This window comes from Chiloscyllium plagiosum, chromosome 37 (genome assembly GCF_004010195.1).
Source record: "Chiloscyllium plagiosum isolate BGI_BamShark_2017 chromosome 37, ASM401019v2, whole genome shotgun sequence".
NCBI lineage: Eukaryota > Metazoa > Chordata > Chondrichthyes > Orectolobiformes > Hemiscylliidae > Chiloscyllium > Chiloscyllium plagiosum.
The window spans coordinates 19,911,014-19,927,236 of NC_057746.1; the positions used below are offsets into that span (position 1 = coordinate 19,911,014).

The following is a 16,223-nucleotide window of genomic DNA, read 5'->3' on the forward strand; positions in this document are numbered from 1 at the left end:
TGCCTGTCTCAGAGGGACATATTTATGCATCACTCGCAACATCTGTTCCTTAAACAGTCTCCACATGTCTATAGTGCCCTTTCCATGGGACAATTGCTTCCCAACTCATGTCTGATAGCATCATAGTTTCCTTTTCCCAATTAAATATCCTCCCATTGTGCCTGCTTCTCTCCTTCTCCATAGCTATGTAGAATGTGAGGCAGTTGTGGTCACTATCACTAAAATGCTCTCCCACCGCAAGATCTGACACCTGCCCCGGCTCATTACTGAGCACTCAATTCAAAATGTCCTCTCCCTCGTCGGCCTGTCAACATACTGAGTTAGGAAACCCTCCTGAACACACCTTACAAAAACAGCTCCTTCCAAACCATCTGCTCAAAGGAGGTTCCAATCAATATTGGGAAAGTTAAAGTCACTCATTACAACATCCCTACTACATTCACACTTTTCCAAAATCTACCGACCTATGCTTTCTTCAATCTCCCTGCTGCTATTGGGGGGCCTGTAGTAAACCCCTAAAGAGGTGACTGCTCCCTTGCTGTTCCTAATTTCCACCCATACTGACTCAGTAGGCAGACCCTCCTCGCCAATGGTAACTTCTGTAGCTGTGATACCCTCACTGATTAGCAGTGCTACACCCCCTCCTCTTTTTTTTCCCCCTCCCTATTCTTTTTAAATATTCTAAACCCTGGAACATCCAGCAACCATTCGTGCCCCTGAGAAACCCACGTCTCTGTTATGGCCACAATATCATAGCACCAGGTACTGATCCATGCTCTAAGCTCATCACTTTTATTCCTGATACTCCTTGCAATAAAGCAAACACACTTTAACCGATCCCTTGGTTGTTTCCCCAGGAAATTCCTTCCCAATATTCCTTTTACAATATTGTCCTGTAGAGAGGCTGGTTTGATTTTGCTGTCTATCTCTGTCGTAACAGTTGAGACTGACAGCAAAGGAAGAGTAAAGAAAATGAACTGTAAAAATGGATTGGCCAGAGGACAGGAGATGTGATAATTGTGAAAGATAAAAATCTAGTGTGCAGATACAGCCATGTTTGAATGCAAGGCAAAACCGTTGTTCATAAAGTTGCTCAAAGAATCTTTAAATTTAGATTCTGCCAGAAAATGCAGGAAATTCTGTCAGCTTGTCAGACAATGTCAATAGAGAAGTACAGAACTAACATCTCTGATTTTTAACTGTTGTCAGAACTGACACTGTATATATCAAAAATTATGAAGTCTGTCAGAGGTGGAGAAAGAATGGAGTACAGGATTGATTAAATAACGAAAGGGATGATATTGTAAAAGGGAGAGGTAAAGAGCAAAGTCTGGAATCAAAAGATGGTTCTGAAGGAGCTGCATATTGTAGGTACGGGACCTTTGCCAGCAACGGCTACGTGAGGAAGAATAAAGAGATGGATATGATCTAAAATAATTTGTAATAACTTTTGTTTGGAAGACTGTAAAGAATCATTATTGAAGATGATGTACTGTCTATTAAGCTTCTAATCAGCACCATTGAAACAATGCAAGAAGCTGTGAACAAAGAGGTGGGAGTGGTGGCAAGAATAGGATTTTGTGTGCAGTGACTTAGTTTCACCATTTTGTTCTTCCTCATCTGCAGAGTGCAATTCCACATCAGAGAGTGCTGCAACCAGTTCAACAGCCTTTCAGTACAGGATTGGACCAGACTACGTTCGACCCCATCTCTCGCTATAAGGAGCGCCCGTGGGAATATCTGCAGAGTGAAGGTATTTGCTGCATATTAAATAACAAGTCATGCTCCATACTGGCTCCACCACTGTGAACAAACAAAAGCTGCTCAGTGATGTAGAATGATATGCAGCCATTTGTTCAGACTGTGGGTATCTCTTGCAAGCTTTCTCAGGCTGTGCTGATCACTCTAACCAGAATGACATATGATATTTAAGCACAATATGAAGGCTGTCTTAAATGTATGAGTGTGGGCAGAGAGCAGTTGCAAGTTTTGGAATTTGACAATGATGAAATTGTTACTCAGTTACTGAGAAAGCTGGATATTCCTCATCCTGCCTCTTAGTGAGGTGTCATTTACTCTAAGAAGCTAGGTTACCACTTTGACATTAACCATAGCCTTCTAAAATAAGTCAGAATGCAACCATTTTATATGTGGAAATGTGTTGCTGGAAAAGCGCAGCAGGTCAGGCAGCATCTAGGGAACAGGAGAATCGACGTTTCGGGCATTAGCCCTTCTTCAGGAATGAGGAAAGTTGGTCCAGCAGGCTAAGATAAAAGATAGGGAGGAGGGACTTGGGGGACTTGGGTGATAGGTGGAAAGAGGTCAAGGTGAGGGTGATAGGTCAGACTGGGGTGGGGGCGGAGAGGTCGGGAAGAAGATTGCAGGTTAGGAAGGCGGTGCTGAATTTGATGGATTTGACTGAGACAGGCTGGGAGGAGGGGAAATGAGGAAACTGGTGAAACCCGAGTTCATCCCTTGTGGTTGGAGGGTTCCTAACCGGAAGATGAGGCGTTCTTCCTCCAACCATCGTTTCGCTGTGGTCTGACGATGGAAGAGTCCAAAGACCTGCATATCTTTGGTGGAGTGGGAGGGGGAATTGAAATGTTGAGCTACAGGGTGGTTGGGTTGGTTGATCCGGGTGTCCCAGAGGTGTTCTCTGAAACGCTCCGCAAGTAGGCGGCCCGTATACACTATCAAGGGTTATGTTTTATGGGTTGTGAATTGTCACGGGTTTTGCACCAATCCATCTATAACTTTTCAAAAATGGCAACTCATCCTCAACCACCCAATGATTTTCAAAAGGTTGCTGCATTTATTCTTTAATTGATGCTTTGCAGAAAGTTCGGTTTAGTGTTACATGAGTGGGTGGAAGTCTATCATATAGGGCTGTCGAGACTAGTGCATTCAAAGTCTTAGTTTTGTCAGGACTAAATACATCTTTCCTTTAAAGTTGATGAAATCTTGCTCGCTTTTCTTGAAACTTTGAGGAAATCACTAGTTGCTGTTGGCACTTGACTGTCTCTGGCATACATGACACAGGATAAAATTTTCTATTTCATTCAAAATGTCCGGCAACCATACAAACTGTTGAGATTTTGCTCTTCATTTTGTGATTCCTAAACGTCCTCATGCAATTGTTGATATGGTCGCCTGAGATAGAAATAGAAAGGTCGAGGAAGGGGAGGCAGGAATCTGAGACTGTCCAGGTGAATTTGAGGTCGGGGTGGAAGGTGTTGGTGAAGTGGATGAACTGTTCAACCTCCTCGTGGGAGCACGAGGCGGCGCCGTCATTTCCGCCACCTCCAAACGGACCCCCACCACCAAGCTACCTGGACTACACCTCCTCCCATCCTGCCCCCTGTAAAAACGCCCCCTGCTGCGCTTTTCCAGCAACACATTTCCATCTCTGATCTCCAGCATCTGCAGACCTCACTTTCTCCTCAACCATTTTATATGTGCTGACTGATCATTGGCTGAACATTTGAGCATTAATGAGATTCATTGGTTCTGGCCACTTAAACTTAATTCTTCTTCCTGTTAGTCTGGTGGGTCTCGATCAGGTATAATAGTGTTAAAAGTGAATGAGGGATTGGCTGAGGAAGGAAGTCAGACACTGTCCTTTCTTCCCCTCTGGGATTAAGTGGGACAGTGAGTCAGATTCAGTCATTCCCCCTTCTCCAGTACGAGATGGGGGTAATTGTTCAAATGGTTCATTCTTGCCTCATACAGTGCAGCATTCCTGCAGAGCCAAACTCCCACCCACGGATTTGGGAGGAGGTTGGTGTGGAGTGGAGAGGGCCAGTGGATGGGCTGGGGTTGTTACTTTGCATAACCCCCCCCTCCCCGAAACACCAACAGAGTTTCATAAAAAAGATGTTGCACAACAGAGGTCAGAGCTCAGATTTACTTCTCCATCAACCTTTATAAAACCCTGTAAGTGACCTGATTTATCTCATCATTAAGCTTTTACAGATCCAGAACTAATGGGGTGTCTCCAATCTTGCAGAATAGTCCTGGACTCTCTAAGGTGATGCTCCAGGACACAAGTTTCATTTATTTTTGCCCCTTTTGTTAGTTAGTGCAGGATCTATGTTAGGGTGGGGGAAGTTTGACTGACTGTTAATACTCATTCAATCCGGTGCCAGGGACCTCCACTCACTTTGATTGGCTGTGCTCTGAGGATCGATGTGTCAGGCAGTCGATGTCAGAGGCTTTTTAATGGCAAATCCAGAAATCGAAATTCTCTTACTGAAAGTTAGTGATTCAAGGATGCGGTCCCTCGGCATTAATTTTCCCTCCGTCTCTTTCTGTGTTACGTTGCAGAATACATTGAGCGTTATGGAAAACAGCCAGTCTGGGTTGACTATCGGAGGAACCACAAAGGTGGCATCCCACCTCAGAAGACCCGGAAAACCTGCATCGTATGTTCAGTGTGCTTCTCGTAACGCTGTTTAGCTTTAGGTTTAGTCAGTTTATTTTATTCTAACTATTGCACCTGTCTTGAGTGCTGTGAACAGTTTTGGTGCACCAGACCTTGGAAAGGATGTGCTACCCTTAGGGGTTGCAGCACAGGTTGAGCAAAATGATTCCTGTCTAATGAGTGCTAGCATTGAACCCCAGGATTGATTGTCCAGAAGTCTGCTGTCTAAATCCTTAGTTCTATTAAGGCCCATTCCACTCACCATCCTGTACTGGCTCCCCTTGAAATAATGTTCTGATTTTTAGGTTTGCCTTGTTTTCAGATTGATCCCTGACTTTGTCCCATCCAAACTGTAATCTCCTCCCACTCCACATCCCCTCTGAGAAACCATAGCTCTCCTGATACTGACCTTGAGCATCTCTGAATCTCATAGCTATCAAGGGGTGAGCCTTCAGCTACCTCAGCCTAAAGTTATGGAATACCTCTTCTTTTTGTTTTCTCCCTCCAAGATGCTGGTTAAGATTTACCTCCTTCACCAAGTCTTTGCCCACCTGCCGTTAATATCTCCTCATTGTGGGACTTGGTGTCTTCTATATTGCTTTGTAGACAGTCCTGTGAAGCATCTTTTAGATGCTTTATTATTTAACATTGTTTTATAAATATAAGTTGTTGTACTCTCTTGAATTTGGAAAATGGAGGAATGATTTGCTTGAGGTGTTTCAATTGAATTAAGGGATTAAATAGATTAAGTACAGAGAGGCTGATCTCAAGAGGCAGGATCTGGATCAGTGGTGCTGGAAGAGCACAGCAGTTCAGGCAGCATCGAGGAGCTTCAGCAAAATCGACGTTTCAAAGCCCTTCATCAGGAATAAAGGCAGAGAGCCCTGAAGCGTGGAGAGATAAGCTAGAGGAGGGTGGGGGTGGGGAGAAAGTAGCATAGAGGACAATGGGTGAGTGGGGGAGGAGATGAAGGTGATAGGTCAGGGAGGAGAGGGTGGAGTGGATAGGTGGAAAAGGAGATCGGCAGGTCGGACAAGTCAAGGGGACTGGAAGTTTGAAACTAGGATGAGGTGGGGGAAGGGGAAATGAGGAAGCTGTTGAAGTCCACATTGATGCCCTGGGGTTCAGGTCAAGAATGCAGGAGCATAACCTTAAAATTCAAACTGTGGTTCAGAAATGAAATTAGAACGCTCCTTTTGATGTAAAAGTGGAATGTAAGTTGGGAACCAATGGCATAAAAGGCAATGGAGTCAACTTAAGTATTTGAGACAGAGATTAGTATGTTTTTAAGAGTTTTGAAGTCTGTGGAGTCAAAGCTGATAAATGGAATTGTGGTACAGATTAGGCACGATATAACTAGAGGGAATGGGGGCCTGAAATAAAAACACAAAAAAAAAATTGTATGGCTGCTGTTTGGGTTGGAATGAAGATTGTAGACATGCAAATTTCTCCCATTTTGATTATTTATCTAGTTCCTCTTCTTTTGAAAAATATTGTTAATTTGGTGTCTGAAACATTTTACTGTAGTTTTAAAAAAAGCAGCAGCCTCCTCTGCCTCTCGCCTGTGGTTCTTTTTGTCTTCTTTTTAGCCATCCTTATTCACTGTCAGAGACAGCCATGGTTTTGGGCATGTTCCTGTAAATTCCACTTTCATCTTCCTTGAGAAAACTCAGCTGCTGCTCCCCCCCCACCCCCCAAACAATTTGTCCGCTATACTTGGTACTGTTTCAGTTTCTCCTCTGCATCCTATCAAAAGTGTGGTGTCCAGAAATGCTACACGATGAAAGGGTATTGTATGAAAGGATGAGTTATATTCTCCAAGCTTTGGTTATCTGTTATTTATTATTAAAACCAAGAATACCATGTGACGTTCTAACAGCCTTTTGCAACTTGGGATTAGATGGACAGGAGGTGGGAGGAAATATATATGAAGTGTAAATGACTGCTCATTCCCTATATCTGGAGTCAAAACAGAAAATGCTTAAAATATTAAACAGGTTAATTGTAGCCTGAAACATTAATTCTGTATCTCCAGAAGCTGTTGACCTGCTGAGTTCTTTCAGCACTCAGTTTTAGGTTCACTTTTCCCTCATCGATAACGTTTTGTCTTCATGTCAGTGTAGGATGTTTCTGCGTTCTAGAGTCTGTGTAATTCTGTACCTCTTATCTTGCAACCTTTCTCTGAAAAGATTTATGCATGTAAATTGCCGGGTCTGTTTCACCTCTCCCCACTGCATTTTAAAATTGGACCATTTTAATTAAACTACTTTTCTTCTTCTGCAGAGAGGGGACAAGATCAGTGGTAATCCTTGCCCCATATGTCGAGATCCGAAGATTCAGGTTGACCACAGGGTGAGTGCTTATCAAGCCTTTCCTTATAATTCAAACTCTTCACTCCTGATATCATCACTGTAAATCTTTTCTGCACTCTTTCCAATTTAATAATATCTTTCCTATAGCAGGGCGATCAAAACCATACAAAGTACTGCAAAAGTGACCTTGCCGCTGTCTGTGTAGATGCAACATGACGTCCCAACTCCTATACTCAGTATTCAGATCAATGAAGGCAAGTGTGCCAAACTCCGCCTTAACCACCCTGTGTCTACCTGTGACTCCACTTTCCAGGAACTATGTACCGAAACCCCTTAGATCTCTCCTCCGGGCCTTACCATTATCTGTGGAAGACCTGCCGATGTTCATCTTATCAAAATGCATTTCCTTGCATTTATTGAAAAAGGGAATGTTTCTCTTTATCATCTGCTCAAGGCTGGGCAATAAATGCTGGCTTTGCCACTGTTGTTGACTCCTTGAGAACAATTCAAAAATATTTCACTCTCTGCATCATGTAAAATTCTCATCCAAGGATTCATGTCCTTCCAAGCCTCTCAGTTCCCTATATCTGCAATTACCTCCAACCTTCTGAGATCTCTCTTCCCTCAATGCTGATTTCTTAGGTACAGTTAACTCAGTTTTATTAGAGACTGTGCCTTCAATTGCATTGGTTTCACACTCCTGAATTCAGTCTCTGAACACTCGAAACCGTCAATGTTTTAACTCATTTCTTAAAACCTAACTCTTTGATTGAGGTTTTAGTCATCTGTCCTGATAATTTCCTTGTTATTGAACTTCTGAGAAATTTGCTGTTGTCACAGCTTCACTTTGAAAAGTATGCTGATGATCCACAGGAAATCCCAAAAATCTATAAACTTAATACTATTGCTATTTAGTACAATTCACACTTGATTTTGTCATTAACGAAAAATAATTTATTTTAAACACAATTAATTTCTGCAAGTTGCAAAGAAGGAAGATTTTCTAATCTGCAACCATGCAGCTTAGACTCCTCCAAATACAGCAAATATGCATGCATGCGCACACACATTCAAAACAAATGAGCTGACACTACAGGTGAAAAAGAATATCAAAGAGTGAATAAAATTCCAAAGATCAGAAATCCAGACCATTGTTATCTGCTAAAACTCAATCATTTTTGAGTTTTAGCAGATGACACATGGTCTGTTTTCTGACTGGTTGTTCTTTAATTCAATGTTTTTTCGGCTGTACTGGTCTTGTCAAAATGCATTCTTGATTTTGTCATTTTCCCAGCATGGGAGAGATGGATTATTCCTGTTTGCAGGTTCTGGATGTTTCTCTCTCTGCTGCCTGGCTCTTCAAGTCTGCAGCCAACCACTCAGGCCGAATTTACTCAACACAAAAGTTTTTGTTCCACTCAGTCTTGAATTCTCTCGTTCAATCCTTTGAAAAGCAACGTTATGCTGAATAGCTCAAGAATGTGCAGCACTTATCATTTTGCACTTATCACCGTTTTGCATTTTAAGTTATTTGTTATATAGCAATCCAATTTTATTTCAGCTTATAATCCCAAAACAAAAAAATGTTGACTGCTACAATATATAAATGTAAGTTATTGGTGATTAGAGAATTAACGAGTTGAACCTGTTTCTCTGGATAAGAGGAGACTGGGAAATGACATGGTAGAGGTTTTATGTGTTGGACAAAGTTTATATGGAAAGAATATTCCTAATTGTGGGAGAATCCAATGCAAGATTGCTACTGATAAGTCAAAGAGGAAAATTAGAAATTTCTAAACTTAGAAGATGGCTAGAACATGGAACTTGCTACAACAAAAAGTGGTTGACCTGAATTGTGTAAATGCTTCCAATAGGAATGAAAGAGAAAAAGGGAATAAGGAGATTTGCTGATGGGTGGAATTGGCATAAGCTACAGACCACTTTGGTGGACTGAGTGGCCTGTTGCTGTTCTGTATATTCCATGTTATTCAGGATTTATGACACTATATAGTTGACAACACTATGGCAAGGCAGAGCTTATGTTGACTTAGCTTGTCTAGATCATACAGTGCTCATTGAGTCTCTGGGTTTCATTTCCTACAGAATGTGAAGCTGTTAGAACAGTTCATTTGTCCTCACTCTGGTACCATGTATCATCCAACCAGAACTGGTAAGAATCCAATTTACTGCTTTTTTGTTACTTTCAAGACACCGAAATTTGAACAGAGTTTTCCTATGAAATACACAGCAAATGGAGCCTATTTGCTGTTCAGTTAAGATATCCAGCTTCTGGGTGAACCCGACAGACCAGAAGGTCACTTGCCAGAGGTTACTTTTTAATGATCTTAGCAATGGATTGGGAGTAGTTTCTAACTGAGATCAGTCACTATCATTTCTCCCTTTGGGACGAGCTGGGGCACTGTTCAGATAGTGTCCTTTTTGGAAAATAGGAACAGGAATAAGCCATTTAGACTGTTGAGTCTGTCCCACTATTGAATATAGATGTGACTGCAAACGCTTCAATGCCTTTTGCCCACCCATTCCTGTAATGGTCCATGGCACTGGTTAATAGAAATCTCTATCTTTAAACATACACACAGACTAAATTACCACAGTCCTCTGGGTTGGAGAATTCCAAAGGTGCATAACTCGCATGTAAGAGAATCCCTCCTCACCTCGGACCTCACTAGCACCCTCCTGTTATTTTTGATCTATGTCCTTGGAGGCATAGACTCCACATCCAGTACTTGTGTAGACAAGGTAGATCACTTTAAATATTTTGTAGGTTTCAATGAGATCACCACTGTCATACCTGAAAACTCTTGCATAAATCCAGTTTACTTAGGACAGCCCTAGCTTTTTGGGAACAAGTCTGATGAACCTTGTTTTCACTCCCAATATAGCAGTAATATCTTTTCTCAGCTAACAAGATCAAAACTATACATAGTACTGTGATCTAGCCAAAGAGACTTCACTCAAAACCCTCTTATAAAAAATGCTAACCTTCCATTGGCTTGCTGCACTTGTAGATAAATTACCAAAGGATAACATACAAGGATACCTTGGTTCCACATTATATTTCACTTGCTGTGTTCTTGATTATTCACTAAAACCTTCTGAAACGGTTTTAAATCTTTCTTGCAACATTCCTATTTAGCTTTATAACACCCACAAATTTGGATGATTGAGATCTATTGTGAACAGCTAGGACCCAAGTACTGATCATTGTGATACCCCACAAGTTGCAGCCTGCCAACCTGAGAATGGCTTATTTATTCCTACTGGATGTAGGTTTGCTCGCTGAGCTGGAAGGATAATTTTCAGACATTTCGTCACCATACTAAGTAACATCTTCAAAGAGCCTCCAGATGAAATTACCTCCCATGGTGACGAAATGTCTGAAAATGAACCTTACAGCTCAGCAAGCAAATCTACATCCAGAACCTCAACCTGAGCTACAAATCTTCTCAAAACTCGCTAACATTTATTCCTACTGTTAGCAAATCATTTAATTCAGAATATTACATTTCATTCCATGTATTTTAATTTTTCTAACCAGTTTCCTTTTGATAAAGTCTTCTGAAAGTCTAAATGTACTACCTCTATTGGACTCCATCAATTTTGTTAGTAACAACTTCAAAAAGCTTCCAAGTTCATCAAACAGTTTTACATTCACAAATCCATGCTGACTATACCCAGTCAGATTAATATCATCCAAATATCTACTTATTACATCCTCTTATAATAGATTTTAGCATGTCCCTACTGCTAATGTAAAGCTCCCAGGTTGGTCATTCCCCATTTTCTTTTACTTGCTCCTTAAATAGTGGGGTGATATTTTACAATCTTCCAATCCACAGAAATCATTCTAGCCACACACAGAACCTGAATCTACAGCCCAGGGGTTTTATCAACTTTTATCCTCATTAATTTTTCCAGTGTAATCATTTCTCCATTACTGATTTTCTCAACACCTCATTGTCTCTAGCCACATGGATATCAAATTCTGGGAAATTATTTGGATCTTCCTCAGTGAAAACATGACACAAAGTAATCATTTAGCTTTTCTGCCCTCTGCCTATTATAAAATCTCATCACCTTAGCCAAATGTTTCCTTTTCACCTATCTAGTTTCATTCTGTTTCTGAGCGATAACATCATCTCATTTGGTCCTAGGTGTTTGTATGAAACAGTACAAGAAGTTGACCAAAGCAATACAAGATGCTAAGGATCATGGTAGGTGATCTGGGCAATAGGGAATATAATAAGTTGAAGGCTACGGAGAAATCCTGATCCAGCTACATTGTTAATTATCTGGATTGAAACCTCTGTTTCTGATAAACCAAATCCCTCCATTTAACCCCTTGGAATTTAGAGATGTGCGTGCTATTCGTTTCACCTATAGGACAGTCATTCAATTTAAGTCTTCCGCCAAAGATTGTTGAAGAATGGTGCAACAAATTCTCGTTAAATTGTTCTCAATGTCAGCAGTTGTTTTCTCATCAATGATGCACGTTCCTGCCTCTGACAACTTTTTTGTTTCTATCCATCTCTAGTCCTACACACCTCCCAAAACTACCTTCTTCCAAACTGTCGATGTCCCTAATTTTTCTTTCGAATGTAATTGTTCGTCCATCAGTAGCAGCAGCTATGACTATTCGAGTCCTAGGCTCCGGAATTCACCAGTCTGTCAACCTCCACATCTTTTCTAATAGAGAAACCTCGATTAGCCGGCAAGATCGTGAGGTCCCAATGCTTGGCTAAACTGTATTATCTAGAATTTGATTAATTGAACGCACTACTCCTCCGCTCGTGTCCTTTGGATAATCGAGGTTTCTCAATCTCTCATGGCGTAGTGTCAGGACATTTTACATCCTGAGAGATTTAAGATCCTTTTTTTTGTATGCAATTTGTTGGCATTGGAGGTGATCAGGAGGAAGTGAGGACTGGAGATCACAGTTGAAACATAATGAAGGGCTTTTGCCCAAAGTATCGACTCTCCTGCTCCTCGGGTGCTGCCTGACCTGCTGTGCTTTTCCAGCACCACACGTTTTAGCATTGGAGGTGATGTTTTAGGGACACTACCACTGCAGCACAAGGAGGCCTGATTGCTATACTGGCTGATGGTTGATAGCCTCGTTCCTGGCCAACCAGCTGACAACTGTGCTAATGGTCACTTGGTGACTTCATGAGTTGAATCTTTTTTACTTTAGGGGTTACTGACCAAGTGCTGTGGCTCATTTCGTACTTGTAAAGGGTAACCTAAAACATTTTAGTATTTAAGGCACAGTTCCTGAATGGTGTTATACAACTTGTCCATTCAGGACTGGCCCCTGACATACCCATGTCCTGCTGCTAATTCTGTTTCGCACCTTATTGCAGGTTTGCTTGGATTCCAAGTCCCATACATTGAGATCAATCTGAATGATTACTCTGGCTCACATGGGGCAGTGGGAAAGACCCCACCCCCACCCAAGCAGGAGGGACCTTGGTACAGCTGGTACCAGTGGCAGGATCCACCTGAGAAGGAGATTACTCGGATTCGCAAGATGTACAAACCCTTCCTGAAAGAGAGCATTGCTCAAACTTCAACCAAAACACCACTTTCAAATAATCCCAGCACCAACTGATGAAGCCATGTGGGTATGGTTTTCTGGAGCATTGACCTAAAGTTGTTTCTGAATAAAATGTGAAAACACTCATTATAGCCTACTCACTGCAGTTAATAATGGATTGGGAACAGACAGTAAATACACTGTGTCAGTCATGGGTTTGTTAAGTTGGATTGGTCTTCATTTAAATATTGAGGTTTAGAGATTTGAGATGGCACCTGGAATGGTGACAAGAATGTCCTCAGTACACTTCAAAATGTCAATGTCTTGGTATATTTTACTACACAATTTAAGGTAAATGTCTGTCCTCTGATTAATTACTTTGCTTATCCTAAATAGCAGGAGAAACTAAATGTATTTAGTGCATTGTTCACCGCCTAACTTCCAAAGGGATTATGTTAATACACAATGGGGGAAAAGTTGCAGGACAATTTATAAAGAGCCAGGTGCAATGGAACTAATTGGTAATTTCGACTGCAGAGACAGCAAAAAGGCAAGATTGTTGTGGAAAAGCATTGAGGAAAGCTAGGTCTAATCCAAAATAAGGGTTTGGTGTACCAAGCTGTGTGTTACAGGTCAGAGAATAAGGGCAATTCACTTTGTATTATTGTATCTCTTATGCACCTTTCTTGATATCTAGTTTATGACTTCTATCGAGAAAAATCAGGGTTTCTGTGCATGAAATAATCAATTCAGCTTCTGGGGTGATTAATACCAAATGAAGTATGCAAAAACCCATCTCCCAGGCCATTGTCAACATCTAGCATGGATTTTGCTAGAGATCAACTTTCTTTTTTATTAACCAAAGATTCAGGCAGCAGCTAGAAGCTTACCACACTGCTTCTCCTTACCTGGGAGAGAATGGAATATGTTTGTATCAGCTGAGTGCATGCAATGGGTCAGACAAAAACAAATCCTACACTTGCTACTTTGAGTGACAACTGCATTGTCAGAGATTGAGCTCAACACACCAAAACAAAGAAAAGCAAATCTACAAATGTGTGGCAGAAGTGTGAATATTGCTTCATTTATATAAAATTGTGATAATTGAGAATTTAATATATTTAGTTTAGTTGCCACATTAAATTTGGATAGGCTCAAGTCAGGGAATAACAAAGAATGAACATTCAAGAAAGTTTCAAATTTACAAATGAAACTGAATAAATCACCTTAAACCTTAGCCAGTAAAGTTTGAGTATGCAATTCAAGCCAACTACCCATACAATGCCTGCCTATTAATTACTGTTGCAAGTGCTGTTTTGTTGTCAGCTTTCTGCAATGGAAATATCTCATGGAAACATCTGAACAGGACACTGAACACCTGGAAAAGGTTAGGTAAGTCAGCTCAAGATAAGTCAGTCAATCATCACCATAAATACCCAGTCAGTAAACAAAATCTATTTAACCATTAGTGCTCTAATCAATTTGCTGGATCTCCTGTTTTGATAATTATTCAGTACTAAAAATAGATGCAGAATCTTTCAGGTATGTTTCTTCAGTGTAAAATAATTTTTTTGTATGCTCTCATTTTAGTTTTGTTGTGGTATTTATTCTCAACTCAATTAATAAGTGGTCAGTTCCACAAAGCAAGTGCACTAAATGATTATTTCTGCTTGGCACAAGATTAGTGCAAATGCAAAGTATGCTTCAGTTTAATTTAAAAACAAAACAAGTCTACTATGTAATCCCAAGTGTGACCAAAGGTCAAAATGCTGCCCAACATTAAGTCAAGTCACCTAAGAGATTAGTGTTTTACCATTTGCATGTGTAACATACAGGTCATAACTTGACAGCTGGGAGCCTCAGATGCAAGGGATATTCCATCAATGATAAATAGAGTTTGTGAAAAGACAGGTGATTGATGCTGGATCATCCCAGACCACTCCTTTCTAATTCATACACTCATCTTCTCCCCTACCAAACCATTGACAGAAGTAATTCAGGGAAGGCACAAAGTGGATTGCATGTTGAATAATGCAGCTTAATCCCAACCTTATCAAGTGTTCCTGGGACCAGTTTGAGCACAGTGTCAATGCAGAGTGTAGCCTGCTATAAAATACTGCAGACTCCGAAGTCACATGGCTGCTGTGGTATTGTATTTGTGTCAGAAACCCTTTCTTATAAACTTGCTGAAATCTGAGAAACCAGTATGCCTGAGCTACTGTAATGCAAAAAAACAGGTGAAATGGGCAAGACAACATATCTTTAAAACTGAAATCCCAGATACTTCCAAAACAAGTGAAAATCCATCTTCAGTCTCTGCACTTAGCTTTACAGCCATTAAGACCAATAACTGGATGTGCCTTGTGCTCCTCCGAATGATAAACAGCAAATAGACTTAACTCCCAGGACTGATTTCCCTTTTAGATAAATGTAGATTAAATAAAGGTTGAGATGATGCTGTCAAAAAGCAATGTCACATGCTTACTATTCGTATGTTCCATTATAGTACAATTTCATTGTGAAATCATTTTCATAGTTGGGAATTAAATTACATCCAAAATCAATTTTTTTTTTGACTCCACTAACAGCTTGTTGTTGCTATTGCTGCTGTGGAGGTTTTTGGGATTGGTTTAGCTTCTAGTTAATTCATTTCAAGTATGTCTTGCAGCCCATGAAGATAGTCAACTCTGCCACAAAGTCTGCTGTCAGCATAACAGAAACCAATCCGTGCACTTTTCATGGTGCCTTTCTAAATCACCCTTGTGTAAAATGGAACTGGAAAAAGTCCGACTGAGCTGTCAAGGAGCAGCTTCACATGCTCTGCTGCCACACTCTATCGAAAAAGAACTAAGCACTAGCCAGGATAAGGGACCCACCTCTGAACTGAAATCTGAAAGGCTTCCCTGACTTTATACAGTAAAGCAACAGATATTGCTCAAAAGGCATAGCAGAACTATCAGCATCTGGAAAGCAGAGGCAAATACTTCAAATTCAGAATTCGGTTCTGAAGGGCCAATCCAGAGGATTGCATCTGCTGCATCTCTTTCATTTGCTGAATGACCTGTCCATGACCAACATTATTTTAATATTTTCAGTATTTTATCATCTTATTATCCAGACGGCACAGTGCCACACTAAAGAGAAGTGAACACTTGTAGGTCATCGAATGAAAATAGTTCTTTGTTTGGCATATTCCCCCATAAATGGCTAAAGACAACATCAGGTAGAAGCCTGCAGAATGACTTAGATAATTTGTGCATCTCCCAATAGGAGGCTTCTGAATAGACTAGGCTCCCCATCCTGTTGCAATTCTGTTTTGAGTCCTGCTATTCATTCTCAATATTGTTCTGATGGCTAGGACTTTAACCCACACTCCTGGGGTCTCAATCCTTCTGCTTGCGGTTGATGGTCTCTCCAAGCGCTTCCAGCACCTCACGCTTGTAATCGTCAAAGTCGCCGTCAATCTGGTTTACTGTCCTTTCCTCCACTACCCAGAGCTGGCAGTTTGTCTCAGTGATCAGTCGGGCATCGTGGCTCACAATGATTACAGCTGTGTAAGGAAAAGGCAATGTGTCAGATTAGTGCTCAGTGCTAAATTAATGCTAGCTGTGATGTGCTATTAACATGCTAGATTGCAGTAGGACCATGTATCAGCTTATGCTGAATTAACAACACTGCATGCTAGTTTAACATTGTGCAATATGCCAATAAATGCAGTGCACCAGTATTGGTCTGTGTAGGATTAACACAACTGTGTCACTTTTGGGTGAGGTCCTCATCACAATACACTCAATCCTGTGAACACTGAGGACAGAACTTGGCTTGTCTGATATCTAAAAAAAAACTCACTGATTAAAACAAAAACCACTGAGCTTTTGAGGAAGTGGGTGGCTGCATGAAGTCAGGGTAAAAGGAGCCAGTTGCTGATTGCTGTAGG

The 16,223-nt window shown here is 40.9% G+C and overlaps 2 protein-coding genes across 2 annotated transcripts in view; one reads left to right on the top strand and one right to left on the bottom strand.

The window, feature by feature from the left end:
* mrps18b (mitochondrial ribosomal protein S18B) overlaps window positions 1-12,433 on the top strand; it is a 34,326-nt gene extending 21,893 nt beyond the window's left edge. The window contains exons 2-7 of the mRNA XM_043678034.1: window positions 1,627-1,753; window positions 4,324-4,421; window positions 6,704-6,772; window positions 8,836-8,902; window positions 10,908-10,967; window positions 12,114-12,433. Of these exons, the coding sequence (XP_043533969.1) occupies window positions 1,627-1,753; window positions 4,324-4,421; window positions 6,704-6,772; window positions 8,836-8,902; window positions 10,908-10,967; window positions 12,114-12,361 (669 nt within the window). The 3' untranslated portion in view covers window positions 12,362-12,433. The remainder of the gene's footprint in view (window positions 1-1,626; window positions 1,754-4,323; window positions 4,422-6,703; window positions 6,773-8,835; window positions 8,903-10,907; window positions 10,968-12,113) is intronic.
* abcf1 (ATP-binding cassette, sub-family F (GCN20), member 1) overlaps window positions 7,664-16,223 on the bottom strand; it is a 74,046-nt gene continuing 65,486 nt past the window's right edge. The window contains exon 28 of the mRNA XM_043678024.1: window positions 7,664-15,836. Coding sequence (XP_043533959.1) covers window positions 15,670-15,836 — 167 coding nt within the window. The 3' untranslated portion in view covers window positions 7,664-15,669. The remainder of the gene's footprint in view (window positions 15,837-16,223) is intronic.